The 22898-nt window shown below is 43.5% G+C and overlaps 1 protein-coding gene across 1 annotated transcript; it reads right to left on the bottom strand.

Moving 5' to 3' along the window:
* Positions 1 to 428: 428 nt before the first annotated feature.
* Positions 429 to 16523, bottom strand: OOSP3 (oocyte secreted protein family member 3). The gene is given in 5 exon segments (XM_055144224.1): positions 429 to 479; positions 482 to 574; positions 800 to 963; positions 7111 to 7162; positions 16407 to 16523. Coding segments are annotated over 5 exon segments (477 nt in total).
* Positions 16524 to 22898: the final 6375 nt, after the last annotated feature.

The raw sequence follows: 22898 nt of genomic DNA, 5'->3' as shown, positions 1-22898 counted from the left end.
CATGCAGTGCCAGGGAAAGACCACAGGGCCTCCTGCATACAGAGCATGCCCACCTCAGCCTGTTTAGCTAGATCTCTGGCCCTGAAATCTATTCTGACTTACAGAAACCATAAAGTTAAAAAGCCTAACCTCTATTGTCTCCAACTAAGACGGCAGGCACAAGCGAGAGCTTTGCTCTGGACTGAACAAGGAGACCTTTTTATTTTAATGTATGTATCCATATCACAACAAAGAGTCAAGTTCCACATTGACACTTTATTTAAAAGGAACACTTACAAACACATGAAGTGTTATGCACTAATGCAACCCTAACTTCTCATGACCTCTCAGGTCATGGAAAAGTAATAACATAATTTATAGGAATTAATTAAGAAATTAAATTTAAGAACTCCCCAGAGTTTAGATTATGAATACTGTTACAGACTGATCTAGAACACAGCCATATTTACACTCTCGTGAACTAATGAGTGTAGCAAAAAATAAGTTCGATTGACTTATGGGGTATCTTTAAGAAGGGATCCTGGAAGTGTGGAATCCAATAGGCAAAACCAAACAGGCAGATGGTGGTTGATTTCTGTAAGGACAAGACTTATCAGAGAAAAGGTAATTTTTGGACTTTGTAAAATTGTTATTGTAGTACTTGAGTGGTGGCCTCAAATGATGAGTGGGAGGAAATAGCAAACTTCAAAGTGTGCTTTTTTTCCCCCCAATGACTCCTTGATGCATTGTTATAGTGGAGATATGAATAAAAATTCACCCCACTGGATAAAGTCTCTGTCTTCGTTCTACACTCACTGACAAGGTAATTAAACTCAGACACCTCTTTAATTATGTCGGTTACAGGACAGCCAATTCCCAGAGAAACTTCATCAGAATGCAAAAAGTCATCTTGATCAATAAGAGCTGTTTCAGCCACAGCCCAGAATATTAAAGGAGAGCATCTTGAAGACATTGAATCTTGCTCTAAAAAAGCAAAAAAAAAAAAAAAATGCATTGAAGTAAAGTGGTTGGCAGCCCCACAAAATTCTTCATAATGTGAGTTTCAACCTGAAAAAATAGAGGAAATTAAGAACAAGTAGATTTGTAAGGAGAGGAGGGCTTAGACATGGTCACTGCATTGTTCAGAATAACCAAAATATGGAAACAACTGAAGTGTCCCTCTGTGGGTGAGTGGGATAAAGAAGACATGGTATCCACAGGCATTGGAATATTGATCATCTGGAAAAAAAAAAGAGAATCTAACATTTGCAAAAAATAAGAGTGGACCTTTAGGGCCACTTAAGTGAAGGAAGTCAGACAAACTAAGGTAAAAATACAAAGGAATTGTCACTTATTTGTGGAATCAGAAAAATGCCTCGGTCACAGAAATAGAATATAATTGCAGTGACTACAGACTGGGGGAAATGAGATAGACATTGGTCAAAGAAAGGCATAACATTATTATTATTATTATTATTTTGCTTTTTTGGGTCACAGCCGGCGATGCACAGGGGTCACTCCTGGCTCATGCACTCAGGAATTACTCCTGGCGGTGCTTGGAGGACCATATGGGATGCTGGGATTTGAACCCGGGTCGGCCGAGTGCAAAGCAAATGCCCTACCCGCTGTGCTATCACTCCAGCCCGGCATAGCATTATTTTTGAAAATGGTTAGATTTTCTTCTTTCTTGTGTCTGATTACTATTCTATTGTTTATGTATTTTATCGATCATCCACAGTATGACATGTAGATTGTTTCCATGTCTTAATCACTGAACAATGCAATGAATTGAATGGGGAAATGTAGTGATTGTTTTGAGATCTTGGTTTTATTTCTTTTGGAGCTAGAGATGGGTGTCCATTAGTTCATTGTGATTGAACAACTATATTTTGTCTTTCTTTAACTGGTCCCTATAGTCAAAATGGTTTTGAATAGCAGTCCTTCGAAAGGACCTACCTTCAGCATAGCATTATTATTGCTACAATAAAAGTAGCTCAAAGTTTTAGAGATTGCTCATTTGGACGGCAATGATTATACTGTGTTTGCTTGCTGGGCCACACCTTTGGTGCCAAGGGCTTGCTCCTGGGTCTGCTTTCAGGTTTCACTCCTGGAAGGGTTTGGAACTCTACGCGATACCAAAAATTGAACCCAGGTGGGTCACATGCAAGGCAAGTGCCCAACACACTACGCTATTGCTTTGGGCCCTTGATGACACATGTGTGGTCATATCCGGTGGAACTCAGAGGTTACTCTTGGGATCTCTGCTCAGAGGCCACACAAGAGAGTACTCAGGATATTATATAAGGTGCAGGGATTCGAACAATTATCAAACCTGTAGCTGCATGCAAAGGTGAGTGTCTTAACCTCTGTACTATCTCTCTGGCTCCATTAAAGTAATAAAACAATTTTAGAAAATGAGGCACCACGATTTACAAATATGCCCATAAAAGTTTCAAGTATACAAAGTTCCAACACTAATCCCACTTGCTGTTGTCAACTTTCTTCTACTTATGTCCAGTTTCCTTTCAATTCCACAGCTTGCCTCCTTTACAGGCACTTTTTTGTTTGTTTTTAAGCCACACCTGGCAGGGCTCAGGGCATACTCCTGTTTTGCTTTCACGGATCAATCCTAGTAGGCTCAGAGAACTATACGAGGTGCCAGAGATTTGACCCAGTCCCCAAGGTTGGCCCTGTGCAAGGCAAGTGCCCCACCTACTATACTATCTCTCCGGCCCCAACCGGCACATTTTTAAATATATAGTCTTCTGCCTCAGGTATGACTCCATCCCAGTATTGCTTTGTGTCATATTCAGGTCATATTCCTGAGCTCACTTCTTTCCAGATAACCGGGGAGCTTTCGATATTTTGCAACAATCAGCTGGATCAGCGCCCTAGGGTTTCCTTACTCACATAGTCTCTTAGTCATGTTGCCTGGTCTTATTTAAACAAGCCCTTCCCTCCCATAAAAGCACGCCTCGGGGATTGTTCCTCAGAACATTCATAACACCCATGCGCAAAGTCTCTTAGGAGAGGAGAAAGAAACTCCGCTGTGTTCTTTCTGGAGGCAAACTGCATTTAGAAACAGTCTGACTCTTGAAAGTCAGCCCTTGGTACGGGTTGGTTGGTGTTTCAAGAGCCAAGCAAGTGTGGGCCCCGGAGCTATGTTTTGATTATCCTACGAATTGCCAAAAGGCCTCTCTTGATTGTTGCAATTCTGTTGTCTGGTTATTCATGTTAGACTTCTTTGTGTATTATCTGAAGACAGGAAACTCCTAGTTAGGGAGAATGTGAACTACAGGAAAATTCAAAATCCTTTTATTTTCTTCATTATTCTGCAGACCATTTTAAGCAGGGGAGTGCCAATAAAATGAATAGATCACTGATCAGGAATAAAACAAAAAATATAAAATGAATGATTGCACTGTAGCACTGTCCTCCTTTTGTTCATCGATTTACTCTAGCAGGGAATAAGAAAGAATATGGGACGCTATAAAAATCATAGAGAAGTAAATTTACATTAGACTTCCTCGAGAAACGGTAAAAATCACAACAAAGTAATTAGAAATGGAAAGGAACAAAGTTGAGCCCTGAAGAAGAAAATCTAAGCAAACAACATAGTAGAAAATTGAAACGTGGCCAAAATATTACAAGTGCCAGACACATTTAATAAATATAAATGCACATGTTTTTGTTTATTCAAATATTAGATCAGTAGACTGTGATACTAACTATTCTATAGAAGATGGGATGCTTCCTATCTTATTTTAAAAAATAATATAACCCTTGGGGTCAGAGAGATAGTACAGGAGATAAGGTGCTTGCTTTGCAAGTGATAGGCCTTGGTTCAATTTCTTGTACCACACACATTCCCTTGAGCACATTCCTGAGTGCAGAGCCAGCAATAATTCCTGAGCACCTTTGGTTTTGTGCCTTCAAGTATACACACACACACACACACACACACACACACACACACACACACACATACACACACACACACACATAAAGCCTTGGCAGGAAAAATAAAATGTGGGAGAAAATATAAATACAAATTAATTTTTGCCCCAACATAATATAAAACAGCTATGAGATGCACAATAAAATAGTACAAGATATACAATACAGAGTAAACCATCCTAAAATTACAAGATCAGTTAAGTAATGGAAAATGTGTTAATAGCAGTTACCTAACCAAAAGCTCTTAGTGGAAACCCAAATAACCATCTGGTAGAGATGCAACAGACATTTGGCTAATGTAACATTCATTCTTCATAGTAATTTTTAGTAAACTTCAACATGAGGAAGATTATGTATTAAGTTTTTGTTTCAGGGCTACACCTGGCAGTGCTTGGGGCCTACTCTGACCTTTGAACTCAGGGGTCATTCCTGGTGGTTTTAGGGGAAGATATGGGGTGCCCAGATCGAATCTGGGTTTGCCATATGCAAGGCAAACAACCTACCCCACTGTATTATCACTTTTGCCCAAAGACTGGCAACAGGCAATAGAGTCAAATGTGAACTGCTCTATATTCCCAAGAGATAAGAAATAAAATCCTGTGATACAATGTTAGACAGTCAGAGTTGGTTCTGTCTAATGCAAGAAAATATGAGCATGAAATAGAGATGACCAAATGATCGTTACTTGGTGATGGTATAACTGGCCATAGAATCACTACTGTTAACAAATAAATCAGGATTTTATTTAATATTTTTAACTGGTTCTTCTGGTTTTATTATAAATGTAAAGGAAAAAAAATCACTGTCACTGTCACTATCATACTGTTGCTCATCGATTTGCTCAAGTGGGCACCAGTAACGTCTCCATTGTGAGACTTGTTACTGTTTTTGGCATATCCAATACACCACGGGTAGCTTGCCAGGCTCTGCCGTGGGGGTGGGATATTCTCAGTAGCTTGATGGGCTCTCCGAGAGGGGTGGAAGAATTGAACCCAGGTTGGCTTCGTGCAAGGCAAACGCCCTACCGCTATGCTGTCGCTCCAGCCCATAGAAAGTATATCAAAACTCTTGCATCTGATTTAGTGTATATCGGTTTCTGAAAAGTTGTCCCCCACTTTCTCCCTCCTTTCTTGTTCACTTCCCCCTCCCCCTTCCTTAAATCTGCCCATCTTTTAACAGAGAAGAGAACTTAGCTGTAACTTCCATTTTATTTGGGGACCATACCTAAGGTCATCAGGGATTTTTCCTGTGCTCAGGAGAGACCCCTGGTGGTACCTGGGGGACCAGGTGTGATGCTGGGGGTTCAAACTGGGGCCTGCAGGATGTAAGGCAAATGCTTTATCCCTATGCTGCTTTTATGGCCCCCAGCTGTAACAGTATTTCACATGCTAGAAAGAGTTTAAACAGGTCAGCCTGCTGCTGTCCTCTTGTCCCTGGGGTCCATTTCAGGGGTACGGGATTGCATGGTAACATTCTGATTTCCTCCTGTAAGGAGGGAAAAAAACACTTCTTTTATCAAGAGATGTTTTTTAAAAAGTGTTTGGGGGATCTGGGTCTTACCTCCCAGACCAGGTGTGAGCTGACAGCCCCACCCTTTATGTTGATCTTGATCAGCAATAAACTCTGTAAGCTGACCACAAAATTATGGTTGCAAGTGAGACTTTGGGGTGTGATTGCAAAGACACATTTTGCAGAGGACCCTTGTTTACCTGAAGTTGAATCTGGATGAGCATCTCACCCCTGAGAATTTGACTTAAAACTTTTTTTTTTTTCCGGTTAAAATTGCGGTACTCAAGGCTTACTCTTAGTTCTGAGTTCAGAGATCTTTCCTGGCAGCCTCAGGGGACTATATGAAAGGTGGGGAGATAGGACTCAGGCAAGGACAAAACTCTTGCAAGGCAAACACCCTACCCACTGTACTTTTTAACTCTTGAAGATTGTCCAGGGTCCAGAGAGATGATACAGTGGGTAGGGCACTGGCTTTGCACAGAACAAACCTGGGTTGAATCCTCAGCACCACATATGGTCCTCCAGCACTACCAGGAGTGATCCCTGAGCACAGAGCAAGAAGTCAGTCCTCAGCACAGGAAGGAAAGAAGGAAGGAAGGAAGGAAGGAAGGAAGGAAGGAAGGAAGGAAGGAAGGAAGGAAGGAAGGAAGGAAGGAAAGAAGGAAGGGAGGAAGGAAGGAAGGAAAGAAGGAAGGAAGGAAGGAAGGAAGGAAGGAAGGAAGGAAGGAAGGAAGGAAGGAAGGAAGGAAGGAAGGAAGGAAGGAAGGAAGGAAGGGAGAGAGAGAGGGAGGGAGAGAGAGAGGGAGGGAGGGAGAGAGGGAGGGAGGAAGGAAGGAAGGAAGGAAGGAAGGAAGGAAGGAAGGAAGGAAGGAAGGAAGGAGGGAGGGAAGGAGGGAGGAAGGAAGGAAAGAAGGAAGGAAGGAAGGAAGGAAGGAAGGAAGGAAGGAAGGAAGGAAGGAAGGAAGGGAGAGAGAGAGGGAGGGAGAGAGAGAGGGAGGGAGGGAGAGAGGGAGGGAGGAAGAAGGAAGGAAGGAAGGAAGGAGGGAGGAAAGGAGGGAGGAAGGAAGGAAAGAAGGAAGGAAGGAAGGAAGGAAGGAAGGAAGGAAGGAAGGAAGGAAGGAAGGAAGGAAGGAAGGAAGGAGGGAGGAAGGGAGGGAGGGAGGGAGGGAGGAAAGGCTTCTAACCTTATAATATAAGGAAGCTAGGATCCAGGTTATTTTTCAAGCCAGATGTACAGAAATAAGGTCATACTTCTTAGTCCCCCTGGGATGCCACGGCAATAGTACAGGATATTAAAACATGAAGATATGAGGCTAGAGAGGTAGCACAGTAAGGAAAGCATTTGTTTTGCACGTGCTGACCTTGCTTTGATAGGGAACACCCTGAATGATCCCCTAAATCTGCCAGGAGTGATCCTTGAGCACCTTCAGGGTGTGGTTTCCCCCTAACCCCCGCCATTGGAATATTTTCAAACCGAGGATTTTGGTGAGAATGACACAAATTTAATTGGAAAATATAATTTTACTGTGAGCATTTCAATAAAAAATTTTAGAGAGGTGTCATGCTGTTAGTAATTTTCTTCTCATTGTACTCAGTCTTTTTCCTTCACATTCCTACTAATAAATAAATGCATGTTCTGTGGAATCTTGGAAAAGAAGGCATCACCTTTTGTAGTATTATAGAAGACCATAGGTATAAAACGTCCTGTTTCAATGGTCTGGTCAAAGAATAGAGTCAAGATAATGAACTGAGATTAAAACTTCCGGACAAAAATTTAAATTTTATAAAGTTAGTGCGAATTTGTCTGTATCATCTTAGAAGCAATAATTGACTGTGTGCTCATGCTGTGTTACTGAAAAATATATAAAACTATAAAAGTTGAAGACTATTGCATATATTCTTTAATTACAGGAATAATGTTGCTTTTCCTAAAGATAGCGAGCTGGAAAAGAATGCTTAAAAAAAAAAAATTCAGTCAAAATATTAGATAGCTATGGTACTAGTGCCACCTGCTGTCACAAATATAAATTGCAGCTATTCGCTCGGGCTAATGCGAATTTTCAACTTCTTCTCAAACCTGCCTTCTAAAGTACGAACAGGTGTTTGTGCTAGTCTCGCTATTTCCACTACCCAAATGTTACAACGTGCTTAGAACTTTGCATTAGTTCATTTGTGAAAGCCCTACTAGCATCTAGTGCTTAGCTAAGTGAGCAATATCACGCCTATTGTTCCAGGGGGCGGGGGAACAGTACAGGGAGAGCAGTGTACTGGAGGCTTCAGGTAAAACTGAGAATACTTTTTTTTTGGGGGGTCACACCCGGCGGTGCACAGGGATCACTCCTGGCTCATGCACTCAGGAATTACTCCTGGCAGAGCTCAGGGGACCATATGGGATGCTGGGAATCGAACCCGGGTCGGCCACATGCAAGGCAAACACCCTACCCGCTGTGCTATCTCTCCAGCCCCAAATTGAGGATACTTTCTGTTTCTTTGTTTAATTTCCTGGGGTAGGAGGGGAGGGAAGTGACCAACTTTCTTCTTTCCTAAAAAGCAGGCAATAAATGTCAGACGAGTTTGGGAGCCTCTGATACAGGTGAATAGAGTGGAGAGTCAGAACTTGGGTTGTCAGATAGGAATCAACCTCATGGCCACTATTTTACCTCTTATGGTTTCTTGCTTTATTTATTTCATTTTTGAGCCATGTGGCCATGATTAGGGTATCACTTCTGGAGGGCTTGGGGGGACCTATAGGATGCTGGGGATCTAATCCAGGTCGACCACATGCAAGGCAAACATCCTACCTGCTTTACCCGCTCCGATTCCCAATTTTTTGCTTTGTAATGAAAGTCTCTCTGAATGAGACAGATATATGAGAACGAGAATATATGCCACTTCATATATAAATATATTTTTATTTTTATATTCCTCATGTCAGTTTTAGTTTATTGTCTCCAGTGAGTCAAAAGAATTCACTCAGAGGTATAAAGGTTTAGAAAACATTATTAGGGGGCCGGAGCGATTGCACAGTGGGTAGGGCGTTTGCCTTGCAAGCAGCTGACCCAGGTTCGATCTTTGGCATCCCATATGGTCCCCCAAGCACTGCCAGGAATAACCCCTGAGCATCACTGGGTGTGACCCAAAAAGCAAAAAAAAAAAAAAAAAACATTATTAGAATAAAAAAAGGTCTGTGATTATTTTATGTGGCTTTTTTTGCAATTTAGACAAAAATATTTATAAAGTTTCGGCCTTTACATGTGCTTGTGTCAATTTGTGTGTCTAATAATAATGAATTGTGCTTAACTATATTCACAATACTAGCACTTAGAAACAGGAAATGGGTCAGATTTTCCCTAAAAGAAATTCCTTAGGTGGAAGATTCCATAGCTTATTATTATTATTATTATTATTATTATTATTATTGCCTTTTGGGTCACACCCAGCAATGCATGGGGGTTATTCCTGGCTCTGCACTCAGGAATTACTTCTGGTGGTGCTCAGGGGACCATATGTGATGCTGGGAATAGAATCCAGGTCAGCCACATGCAAGGCAAACACCCTACCTGCTGTGCTATCACTCCAGCCTCCCATAGTTAATTTTTATTAGTTTAGTTTTTTGGTCACACCCAGCAATGTTTAGGGCTTACTCATGGCTCTGCACTCAGGAATCACTCTTGGGTTGCCGGAAATGGAAGTTGAGTAGGCTTCGTGCAAGGCACGGTACTATTGCTCTGTCCTCGTGGGCTGTACTATAGCTCTTGTCATCATGGGACCATTTCTAATATTTTTTTAAATGTGAAATTTGGTAGTTTAAGTGTATTTACATTGCTGTGCATCTAGAACATTTTCCTCCTGCAATATTAAAAGTATAGGGCCAGTCACAACTGGACAACCACATGCAAAAAAATGGGCGTAGACCTTGACCTGACACCATGCACAAAAGTCAGATCAAAATGGATTAAAGACCTCAACATTAGACCACAAACCATAAGGTACATTGAAGACAAGGTCGGCAAAACCCTCCACGATATTGAAGATAAAGGTATCTTCAAAGGTGACACAGAACTAAGCAATCTAGTAAAAACAGAGATCAACAAATGGGACTACATTAAACTAAAAAGCTTCTGCACCGCAAAAGATACAGTGACCAGAACCCAAAGACTATCTACAGAATGGGAAAGGATATTTACACAATACCCATCAGATAAGGGGTTGATATCAATGGTATATAAAGCACTGGTTGAACTCTACAAGAAGAAAACATCCAACCCCATCAAAAAATGGGGCGAAGAAATGAACAGAAACTTTACCAAAGAAGAAATACGAATGGCCAAAAGGCACATGAAAAAGTGCTCTACATCACTAATCATCAGAGAGATGCAGATCAAAACAACCACAAGATACCACCTCACACCACAGAGACTAGCGCACATCCAAAAGAACAAAAGCAACCGCTGTTGGAGAGGATGTGGCGAGAAAGGGACCCTTCTACACTGCTGGTGGGAATGCCGACTGGTTCAGCCCTTCTGGAAAACAATATGGACGATTCTCAAAAAATTAGAAATTGAGCTCCCATTTGACCCAGCAATACCACTGCTGGGAATATATCCCAGAGAGGCAAAAAAGTATAATCGAAATGGCATCTGCACATGTATGTTCATTGCAGCACTGTTTACAATAGCCAGAATCTGGAAAAAACCCGAATGCCCTAGAACGGATGACTGGTTGAGGAAACTTTGGTACATCTATACAATGGAATACTATGCAGCTGTTAGAAAAAAGGAGGTCACAAATTTTTTATTTAAGTGGATCGGCATGAAAAGTTTCATGCTAAGTGAAATGAGTCAGAAAGAGAGAGACAGACATAGAAAGATTGCACTCATCTATGACATATAGAATAACAGAGTGGGAGACTAACACCCAAGAATTGTAGAAACAACTACCAGGAGGTTGACTCCATGGCTAGGAGGCTAGCCTCACATTCTGGGGAAAGGGCAACTCAGAGAAGGGATCACCAACTATAATGTAGTCGAAGGCCATGTGGGAGAAGGGAGTTGCGGGCTGAATGAGGGCTAGAGACTGAGCACAGTGGCCACTCAACACCTTTATTGCAAACCACAATAGCTAATTAGAGGGAGAGAACAGAAGGGAAGGCCCTGCCACAGTGACAGGGTGGGGTGGGGGGAGATGGGATTGGGGAGGATGGGAGGGATGCTGGGTTTACTGGTGGTGGAGTATGGGCACTGGTGAAGGGATGGGTTCCCGAACTTTGTATGGGGGAAGCATCAGCACAGATGTGTATAAATCCGTAACTGTACCCTCATGGTGATTCATTAATTAAAAATAAATAAATTTATTAAAAGAAAAAAAAAAGTATAGGGCCAGAGCAATAGTACAGTGGGTAGGTGTTTGCCTTCATGTGTTTGACCCCTGGCATCCCATATCATCCCTCGAACTCTCCAGGAGTAATTACTGAACATAGAACCAGGAGTCCAGACAAGGTCAGACCCGAACACCTGAAGAATCTTCCGCCGGTACTCGTCAATACACTGGCTCGGCTCTTCACATGCTACCAGTCTGAATGCAAGGTTCTGTCCCAGTGGAAAATCAGCAGGACCGTTCTGTTGTATAAGAAGAGAGATATCCACAATATCAGCAACTATTGCCCAATCTTCCTGTTGTCCGTCTTCTACAAGTAATTCACTCGAGTCATCCTGAATAGAATATGCAGAACACTGGACGAAGCACAACCATGCTAGCAAGCCGGGTTCCAAAAAGGATTCAACATGATTGACCATATCCACACAGACTAAACTCATTGAAGTTTCTCGAGAGTTCAAGATGATACTCTGTCTAATGTTCATCGATTTAAAGAAGGCCTTCGATTCTGTGGAGACTGAAGCGGTCATCAAAGCCCTAGCCAAACAGGGCATTCAAACTCAGAACATCAAGATTCTCTGCCATTGGCCTCACATTCTGGGGAAAGGGCAACTCAGAGAAGGGATCACCAACTATAATGTAGTCGAAGGCCATGTGGGAAAAGGGAGTTTCGGGCTGAATGAGGGCTAGAGACTGAGCACAGTGGCCACTCAACACCTTTATTGCAAACCACAATAGCTAATTAGAGGGAGAGAACAGAAGGGAATGCCCTGCCACAGTGACAGGGTGGGGTGGGGGGAGATGGGATTGGGGAGGATGGGAGGGATGCTGGGTTTACTGGTGGTGGAGTATGGGCACTGGTGAAGGGATGGGTTCCCGAACTTTGTATGGGGGAAGCATCAGCACAGATGTGTATAAATCCATAACTGTAAAAAAAAAAAAATTGTAGTTTAACATTATACTTCTCACCCCCAGATCCTTCACTAATGCTCTTCCTACTCTTCCTAACCTTAAAAAAAAATAAGGCCAAATCATCCCAAGTAATGAAGAATCATTTTATAAAAATAAAATATGGGGCTGATATGCTTGAAAAAAAAAAAAAAGATTCTCTGCCAGCTGTATTGCGGATTCACCACCAGGATCTCACCATTCTACAAGGAAGTGATCATTGACGTAAAGAGAGGGGTTCATCAGGGAGATACCATTTCACCAAAACTCTTTAGTGACACCCTCGAGAACATCATGTGATGACTGGAATGGGAAGGAATGGGAGTGAAGATAGACGGTCGGCAATTACACCACCTCTGCTTCCCTGATGATATCATTCTAATAACACCAAACATTAGTCAAGTGGCACAAATGCTGGCTGACTTTATTTTATTTTATTTTTGCTTTTTGGGTCACACCTGGTGATGCACAGGGGTTACTCCTGGCTCTGCACTCAGGAATTACCCCTGGCAGTGCTCAGGGGACCATATGGGATGCTGGGATTCGAACCCGGGTCGGCCGCGTACAAGGCAAACGCCCTACCCGCTGTGCTATTGCTCCAGTCCCATGCTGGCTGACTTTAACCATGAGTGTGGAAAGGTCGGACTGCAGCTGAATCTCACCAAAACAATGTTCATGAAAAATGAACTAGTCCCTGACGCTCCATTTGCTCTCAACGGAATGAACATCTCCGAATGCAGCAGCTATATGTACCTGGGTCGAGAACTCAACATGAGTAATGACTTGGCGCCAGCACTGTGCAGGAGGAAGAGAGCAGCTTGGAACGCCTTCAAGAGCACTGGAGAAAGGTTAAGAGGACAAAGAACCTCCAGCTCCGGGCACATCTTTTCAACTCCACCGTTCTTTCTGCACTGTAGGATAACAGTGGTATGTCCTGTTCCCCTTGCCACAGGAAGCTTAGGTTTATCACAGTGCTCCTGAGACACTTCCATTCCACTGCGTTGATCTGTAAAACTCCTCTCTATGCTTTCGTCCCCAACCAGTCTATCACCTTTTCCCCCTAATCAGATTCTGTTAACTTGTAAGGTCAGAGTCCTCAGAAATCTATGATTTTATATGTATGAGTGAAATATTACCTTTCTCCTCTCCTTATATCTTTTGAATAGTTTAGCTTAAAGCAATGTCCTTTTTGTATAGACAAAGTAAGACAATTATAACTTGGGATTTAATTGGCTTTGAATATTATTCACTCCCAGGCATCTGCTTTCTTGATTTAAGCCTCAGTTACCCTTAGTTCCTAGCACCCCAACGAGGGACTGAAGGGACCCAGGGCAAGCTGTGAGCTACCCTGGCATCAATAAGGACCTGGCCAAAGCGCCATGATTCTTAACTATAAGAGTTTGGTCATGGACAAATGCTGTCATGATCCAAAAGTAACGACAAGACTAGGACCCTGCTAGGGATAGGAAAGACTAATCTGGCCTGAGCACTGTAGTCTGAGATTGAGATGACCCCAGAATAGCAATTCTATAAGCTTAATGTATCTCTTACTGTGTCCATACAAAATGATTAATATTATGAATGCTTATATGTTAGTTGGAAGAGTAGAGGAGAAACACACTTACGGGATTCTGCCCTTGGGTGGGTTGTCCTGCTGAAAGAGAATCTGTCCTAGGAGAAGCATCCACTGAGGGAAAGAACTTTACCCCTATTGATTGTGACCACACCTATGTGTAAACCCCAACCCCTCATGCTTAGGGATTTAACTAAACTGTAAGAGTGGGCTGGGTGTGCCAAGTAGGGGGGGTGCCAGATCCAAATCCAGAGCGAGGAGAATGAAATAGGATGGGTGAGGAAGAAGCAGGAGGAGAATCAGAGGAGAACGGAGATGGGAATGGAATAAACTGCAACTGAGACCAACCAGCCTGGCTCCCATTCCTTTCTTCGCCTGCCCATTGCCATAGACCTCCCCGGGGTGGGGGAAGTGGCACAAGACTACCGAACACGGGCAGCGGGAGAGAGATAGAGCCACATGCCTCTTTTTTGTGTTTACACACTGCACTAACATACGCCTCAGAGATCTGGGCCCTACGAAAACAGGATGAGAACACAGGTATCCCAAAGAGGAATCGAAAGAGCTATGCTTGGAGTATCACGTTTTACTCAAGTGAAAGGATTCCGGAGTTCCAACCTCCGTCAACAATCAAGTATCAGGGACTCTGTCTTGTTTGCCATGGCATCGAAAATTAGATATGCCGGACACGTAATTCAGTTCAGAGACCACTGCTGGACTAGAGCTGTTACCGACTGGATTCCATGGGACGTCAAAAGACCGAGTGGCTGCACACCTATGAGATGGTCAGACTTCTTCGTCAAAACGCTGAACAAATGGTTTGAGGCTCTTCGTGTTCCTGGAGTGAGTAAATACCATTGGGCTACACTAGCACACAACAGGAACAAATGGAGACATTTCTGGCACTCGCTCGAGCAAATTGAAGATCAAGAGGATGACAAGTGGTACAAGTGATACAAGAACCAGGAGTAACTTATTTAAATTAATTTCTCCTCCCTATTCTCTCTAGTTTTTCATTAACAACTTCATGATATTTAGGAACGTATAGTCTATGATTTTGAGCACTTTAGCGAATTCAAATGAGAGGCGTCAAATAACAGTGTTCTGTGACTGACTTCTTTTACTTAGCACAATTTCCTCAATGTTGATCCACATAGTAACAAGAATATTTCCTTATTGTGGCAGGAGCATTAGTGTAGCAGGTAGCGCACTTACCTTGCACATGGCCCACCAAGGTTTGAGCCCTGGCACCAACAGGATCCCCAGAGCACTGCCAGGGGTTATCCCTGGGCACAGAGCTAAGAGAAAATCCTGAACACCACTGGGTGTGGCCCCAAAATCAAGACTAAAAACCCCAAACTGAAACCCACCAAAGAATATATCCTTGTAGTTGCTTATTATACCATAGCTGCTTTTTTTGGGTATTATTCCTAGGGCCCACCTCGTATATCATCATACCTTTATCTTTCTTATTCACTCAACTGCCAATTCTGCATCTTGACTATTATGAATAATCCTTCAATGAACATGGATATGATGTTTGTTAGTAAAGAAACAAAACAAACAAAAAAGAGAAAGTAAAACCAAACAACTTTCACAGTGACTAGAAATCTAGTAGTTCAGAGAGCATTGATAGAAACAGCCCAATGTAAGAAACAGGCTAAGTTTTATCTGAGGCAGCAGAGCATGTGGAGAATTTGTTGTTGTTGTTTTTGACCACAGTGCTCAGCTCACACCTAGCTCTGTGCTCAGAGGTCACTCCTGCTGGGATTGAACTGCAGTCGACCATGTACAAGGCAAGGGCCCTCCCCGCTGTACCACACATGGGAGAATTTTGGCTTTCCATGTCTGAGAGTCCTTATACTAAAAAAAGTTGTTTTGTATCTTCTCTTCAATTACCCAACCATGTCACCTCCTAGAGATGTTCAGTGTCCAGATACACCATCCAGATATTTTTGTTGTTGTTTTTGGGCCACACCCAACAATGTTCAGGGGTTACTCTTGGTGGTGTTCGGGGATGTTCGTGGTGCAGGGGATTAGCCCTCTGTACTCTCTCTCTAGTCCTCAGCCAGAGATTTTATGAGTCACCATCATCTACTTCCAACACAGGCATCTGGATTTTGTCCAGTCCTATAAACATAGGTGTGCGAGCGGGGAGAAATGGCAAGATTCTGAAATTAAACTCTGAGAACACTCATTCATTGTCTTTTAATTGGGAAAAATTATTTGCATTATAGGAGCGATAGCACAGAGGGTAGGGTGTTAGCCTTGCCCGCGGCCGACATGGGTTCAATTCCTCCGTCTCTCCGGAGAGCCCAGCAAGCCACTGAGAGTATCCCACCCCCATAACAGAGCCTGACAAGCTCCCCGTGGCATATTCAATATGCCAAAAACAGTAACAACAAGTCACACAGTGGAGACGTTACTGGTGCCCACTTGAGCAAACTGAAGAACAATGGGACGACAGTGTTACATTTTTCCATTTTATTTAAACATTGTGGTTTACAAAGTAGTTCATGATGCCATTGTTACAGGCATTCAATATTCCAACCCCAATCCTATCATCCCGTGACCTTCCCTCCACCCTTATCTCCACTTTTCCAACTACCTCTCCAGCCTGTTCGAGTCACAGTCCACAATAATTTATTTTATATTGCTCATTACCACTGAATAGCTAATGGAATTACCACTGAATAGCTAATGGAATTATAAAAAAATACTTTAGTAAAAGAAAATTTGTGAAAATTGTTACATCTCACCATGGGGACACTAAGTGCTTGTCTGAGGATATACTGAGCTGCTGTTGTTAGTTGAGCCTTCTGTGTTAATGCTTTTATTAGCCAAACCTAGTTGACTTCTACATTACATTCGCACCCAATCTAGTGCGCTCCTATTGGGATGTTAGTATTGTGGACTGGAGACGTCTCAAAAAAAAAAACAAAACAGAATATTTAACTAGGTAGTGAGTGTACATAGTGGCAGTGTGGAATCTAGGTGTGGTTACTGGGGCTTCAGGTGGTATAGGGTGAGGGTCCAGTCCATTCCCAGTCCCTCCCCCCAGTACCAGAAGGCCCAGAGTTTTCAGGCCCCAAATCTCAGTGTTCCTGAAGTTTTCAACAGTTTTGGCTTTTCTGCAGAGCTCAGTTGTGAGGTGGTGGAGTTTGGCTACAGGAATGGCCATAGCTATTGAGGCATGAGAGTGGCTGCAAAGGCTTCAGCAGGGTGGGGGGCTTTTCCAGCCCCATCCAGAGTCCCCCCAGAGGTATCAGTTAAGGGCTAGTGTATCTAAGAAATTTTTGTCTCTATTTTATCTATTTATAGTCTTTGAATTCACTTTTCTCATTTGTCATGCACGAATGATAATACAAATCATAAACTTGAGGTGAGGATTTAATGAGTAACTGTCAATTTTAAAAAGTGTTGTATAAACACTGACTACGTTAGTTTTAGCTTCTATAATAGCATTTCTAGCACATTTCTGTTTCAACCTGTTGTCTCTTAGCTACTTCCTTTCTCTTTATAACTCTTAAGAGAAAAAATTTATCATATCTCCTCAGGTTTCCAAGGAATAAATGTTCTTATGCCAATCCCAATAAAAATGCTATTTTGGGAGTGGTGATTTTCAGGGGACCATGTGGTGTTGGGGCTTGAACTCAGGGCTCCTGCATGCAAAGAGTGTGCTCTTCCCTGTTGCACTATCTCTCCCATCCCGGGTTGCATTCTCTGTCCCTCAGAGTGGAATCAAATCCCAACTGATAGGGTTGGATCACTATCATGATTATTATCACACAGTATCTTTATAGATGCTACTTAATAAAATCTATCCACACATTATTTTTGCCTAACACATCCTAAATCATAAAACGTGTTCATGGTATATTTATTTCATTTATATATTTGATAAAACAATAAATAGACTGTAGTGATAGGACAGCAGGTAGGGCATTTGCCTTGCATGCGGCCGACCCAGGTTCGATTCCTCCATCCCTCTCAAAGAGCCCGGCAAGCTACCAAGAATATCCTGCCCATACGGCAGAGGCTGGCAAGCTACCCGTGGCATATTCGATATGCCAAAAACAGTAACAACAAGTCTCACAATGGAGACATTACTGGTGCCCACTTGAGCAAATCAATGAACAATGGGACAACAGTGCTACAATGCTACAGTGTTATATATATATATATTTTTTTTTAATTGAAGTGCCCTGATATACAAAGTTATTCGTGATTAAGCTTCAGACATATGATGTTCCAACACAGTCCCTTCACCAGTGTCCCCTTTCCCCCTCCAATGCATGCTCAAAGTGTAATGTAGCAGAGACTGTTAGACCAAGAAGCTAGAGCCCTTAAATATTGAAACATAAGGCTGCCAATGCAGGGTGATCTAGGATAGTTTTCCTCATCGTTCTCCCAGTTGTGGCCTCCTTCCACCTTGTTTCTTCCCAGTGGCCTCACTGTCCTGCTGATTGACCTCCTTAATCTGGTGCTGTGATAGCTTCCCGCTTCCCCCTTTGCATAATGTTCACCTGTGGTACCTTTGCCACCAGGGGACCACGCGGCCCCCAGTTGAGAAATGTAGAATCCAGCAAGGCCCAGGGCCAGGGAGCTTGCCTGGAGATTGTTAAGTTTCTGATGCCACTGTGGGAACAGGAACAGAGGGAAAGGGTGCTGCCGACTGTATCCTGGTTTCCGTTTGTTCACTCCCTGTCCCTGCCTCTGTGAGAAGGAATCACATCCTGCCTGATTCATCTATTGATCTGACTTCCCTGGCTAATAATTGTGAGCTGAAGTGATGTACACTGTTTCCAAGTTGAATCTTTTGACCCATTAATAAGCTAAGTTGGCATGCCCAAAGATCTGTGACAACAGGCAGCTTGGGAAGACAGGAGCACTGAGTTTGGAGTCAGAATGTTGGCATACTAGTCTTGGATCTACCATTTACTTCCTGTTAGGCACTGGGCAAGTCTTTGTCTTCAGTTTCTTCACTGGGGAAAAGGGATACATGATAATTTCGGGGCTGGAGCGATAGTACAGCGGGTAGGGCATTTGCCTTGCGAGAGGCCAACCCGGGTTTGATTCCCAGCATCCTGTATGGTGCCCTGAGCACTGCCAGGAGTAACCCCTGTGTGTCTCCGGTGTGACCCCCCCCCGAAAAAAATTTATATTGGTTTTCCAGCAGCCTTTTACCTGTTAGAATATCCACAGACTTTAAAGGTTTTCCCTTAGTTCCTTAAGGGAAAATCCCTCTGCACATTGAGCACTTTTCTTTCTTGTACACATTCCCTTTGACTAAATATTTTCTTTGTTCAAGGTATTTTTTACCCCTTTAGGTTTTGATCCTTTTAAGAAGGAATCTTATATAAAGAAGGAATATTATATAAAATAACACAGAAGCTATTCATTTTATTTTCTTTGGGGCGAGGGGGGGAGTAAGTCTAGGGGGAGGGATTTGGCCATACCTGGTGGTGCTCAGAAGCTCTTCCTGGCACAGTGCTCAGGACTGACCCCGGGTTCTGCTTGGGAAACAATCTGTGGTGCTGAGGATCGAACCAGGGTTGACTGAAGTGGCGGCATGGAAGGCCTCACCTCCCATATTGCCTCTCCGTCCCTCTCATTCTAGTTTTTAATAGAATTATCATTATGAGACTGGATCAATAGCACAGAGGGTAGAGCATTTGCCTTGTATGCGGCTGACCCGGGTTCAATTCCTCTGTCTCTCTCGGAGAGCCCGGCAAGCTGCCGAGAGTATCCCACCTGCATGGCAGAGCCAGGCAAGCTACCTGTGGCATATTCGATATGCCAAAAACAATAACAAGTCTCACAATGGAGATGTTACTGGTGCCCGCTCGAGCAAATCGATGAACAATGGGATGACAGTGCTACAGTGCAGTGATCATATTGACTGGGGAAAAAAAGCCTTGATTAAGGAATGACTTAGAAGGTGCAGAAAAATATCAATGCTAATGGTCTTTTCATTGGCATGAAGTTTTTTGATGGAGAAAATTTGAAAAAATAAAAAACAGCTTGAATGCAGTCTTTTAGCCCTACTTCCTGCCTCACAAACTGTACTTGAGTTCCCAATCCTTAATTGGAGAGAGATTGTGTTTTGCTTGAATTGCTCTATTTTCTGAATAAAGACTGCCAAGAACATCTCCAGTAGTTTTTATTATTTTATTTTATTTTGGTTCTTGGATTTTGGACCACTGCTGAAGGTGAGAGGGATCAAACTCAAGACTGCCACATGCAATGCAAGTGGTCCTACCTGCAGGATGATCTCCCAGCCTCAAACATCTCCTGTGCCTTTAAACCCTGCTCACTGTTGTCTTAAAAGTGAGGTGGAGGGCCTGGAGTACTAGGACAGTGATTAGGGCACTTATCTTGCATGAGGCCAACGCAGGTTCAATCCTGGCATCCCATATGATCCCCCGAATCCAGTGGGAGTTATCTCAGCTCAGAGCCAGAAGTGAGTCCTAAGCATTACTGGGTGTGGCCCCCAAACCAGGAAAAAAATAGTCAGGTGGGTTGTGGGCTGGAGTGTAGCCAGATAGACAGGAATATGATGCTTGCCTAGCTTCTGCAGACCCAGGTTCCATCCCTGGATCTATATATGGTCCCAGAGCCCTTTCAGGAGTGAGCCTTGAGCATAGAATCAGAAATAAGTCCTGAGCACCATGGGGTATGTCCCCCAAAACACCACCATCAATAATAACAAAATGAGGGGCCTATGGGTGAAGCATGCCTTTTTAATTTAATTAATTAACTCATTTTTTGAGTTTTGGGGCCTCATTAAACTGTGCTCAGGGCTTAGCCTTAGTTCTGCACTCATGGATCACTCATGGTGGGCTCAGGGGATCGTATGGGGCTGATCGAACCCGGATCAGCCCACATGCAAGGCAAGCACTTTATCCTCTGTACTATTTCTCCAGGCCCAGGGCATGCCTTTTTAAAGCACACTAGTAAGACCAACAACTGGTGCTTTCCAAATCACTTTCTTAGAGGGTAGGGCCTTTGCCTTGCACAGCTGACCCTGGTTCAATCCCCGGCATCTCATATGGTTCCCTGAGCACTGCCAGCAAGTAATTCCTGAGTGCAGAGCCAGGAGTAACCCCTGAGCATCACTGGGTGTGACCAAAAAAGCCAAGCCAAAACAAAACAAAACAAAACCAAAAGACCCAAACCCAAATCACCCTCTCAATCTAAGTGATGCGCTGAAAAGTTCTCCTGCTAGTTCCCCTCCACGGGGGTGGGGGCTGAGGGCCAGCAGAGAAAGGCAGAGTAGAGTAGGGAGAAGGAAGGCAGGCTTTTAGATGCTACCTTGTGACCACTTACCAGTCCTGTCTAAGCCTGACTGGGGCAGGCAGGGCCACTGTACCTTCCCTGTCTCTTAGGGTCTAGGCACCGTGTTGAGTCTGGGCTTGTTCTCTGCTCTAGCACCCCGGAGTGGGTGCAGGCAGCCAGGAGCGGAGCAGGCCTTCCTTCCAGGACATGCTTGCTCCCTGGCGTGCTTACATTTGATGATTTCCATTTCTTTAATTTTGTTTTAAATTTTATTTTTATAAAGTTGTCCACAATAGTTCATTACAGATAATATTCAAACACCAATCCCACCACTGTGTGCCTCCCCACCACCGTAAGAGGAAAGTGTGTGGAGATTGTTGTATTTTATCCTGGAGCCATTGAACCCTGGTATAAGAGATTACAAGCATATATATTAAACCCAAACAAACGTGTGCTACTTTTGGTATGTCAGTGGGCTGGAGTATAAGAGGTTGCGTGGCCCTGGATGTGGCCATGCGTTCCAGGACGTTCTGTGATGTTCCCTTCTGGGAGCTTTATTTCATAGTCTCTGGGGCTTGGGTGTTGATGAGATTATATGGCACTGGAGGCATTTTGTGGGTGTGACTGCCAAGCTACTAGAAAACTTGGGAGCTGAGGGGAGGAGGCCCAGCCCCGTTCTGAGTGAGCTTGGAGATCTCCTGTGGAGAGTGGCCTTGAGCATGGTTGTGTTGTTGGGTTCTGGAGGTTTTCGGCTGCCAGGGTTCTGCTGGAGTGGGGAGGGAAGTTCAACGCAACCCCCTCCGAGTTGCCCTAGTGAAGACAGCCTGGTGTGGGGTTAGGATGTTTTTGTGTCTGTGTTTTTGTTCGGGGGCCAGTCCCAGAGGTGCTCAGGGTTTCCTCCTGGTTCTGTGTGTAGGGATAACTCCTGGCAGGCTCAGGGGGATCACGTGGGACACCAGGGATTGAACCTGGGTGGGCTACATGCAAAGCAAGTGCCCTACTTTGCTTTGACCCCTCTATTTCTTTTTTAAGTGATAAAAATAATACACGGTGAATTAGTTTCTCCTGTTGATGTTGTGGCAAATAACTATAAATTTTGTGCATTAGAATAATACAAAATAGGGTCAGAAAAAAGGTACAGGGGTGAAGATTCTGGCCTTGCAACACCTGAACTTGGATCATTCTTTTGTACTCCCATGAGTATTTTGGGGAGTCACCCCTAAGCACAGAACCAGGAGTAGCACCTGTAAACTCTGGGTTTGGCCCACAGATTCTACAATATAAAATACAAACACAAATTTATTCATTGCCTGGGTTGGAGAGATAAAATTGGGGGTAAGGCATTTGACTAGCAGGTGGCCGACCCAGGTTCAATTCCTGTGAACCTGGGTCGGCCTGTGCTCCCCTGAGCCCAGCCAGGAGTGATCCCGGAGCACAGAGCCAAGATAAGGCATGAGCACTGCCATGTGTGATCTGAAAATAAAACAAAACTAAACAAAAAAACCAAAAACAACTGTGTTTGTCTTCCAGATCTGGAGGTCAAGTTCAAAAATGCGTCTTAAGGGCTTAGATCAATGTGTCCACTAAACTGTGCTCCTTCTGGTGGTTGTAAGGAGAATCCTTTCCAGCTTCTAGAAGGCACTTGCCTATCTCGGCTTTCAGCTTCTTCCTCCATCATCAAAGTACATCCCTCCAGCCTCTGTTTTCACTTTTTCATGAATGTGAGTTTGACCTTACTGCCCTCTCCTAGAAGGATCCTCTGGTTTAATATTGATTTTTCCCAGATAACCCAGGATAACCTCCCTATCATAGTATATCCTTTCTTTTCTTTTCTGGGAGGGCTCACCTGCTGGTGCTCAGGGATCATTAATGACCCTTTTCACTTAACTCCATACTGTTTCTGTCTGGTTCCAAGATCGATCCATTCTTTAATAACCTCATAAAATCCATTTTTTTTTTGCCAGTGAATCAGCAGGTTCTGAGAACCAATAAAAGAACATCTTTAAGACCACTGTTTACATTACACATAGTGAAAAACAGTGATTGTGCAGAGGGCATCAAACAAAAAGCAAAGTAACTACCTGAAATATTCTTCTTTGCTTATATTTGGGGCTTGGGGGTCACACCTGGTGGTGCCCAGGTACTACACCTGGCTCTGTGATCAGAGGACGCTCCTGGTGATGTTCTGGGGATGGTATATGGTGCCATGGTTGAACTGGAGTCAGAACAAGCACTTTGCACCCTGTACTGTCTCTGGCCCAAGCCCCTAGTTTTTATT

Source organism: Sorex araneus, chromosome 7, assembly GCF_027595985.1.
Source record: "Sorex araneus isolate mSorAra2 chromosome 7, mSorAra2.pri, whole genome shotgun sequence".
In the NCBI taxonomy this organism is placed as follows: Eukaryota; Metazoa; Chordata; class Mammalia; order Eulipotyphla; family Soricidae; genus Sorex; species Sorex araneus.
The sequence above is the reverse complement of the archived record's forward strand: the minus strand, read 5'-3'. Positions and strand labels throughout refer to the sequence as shown.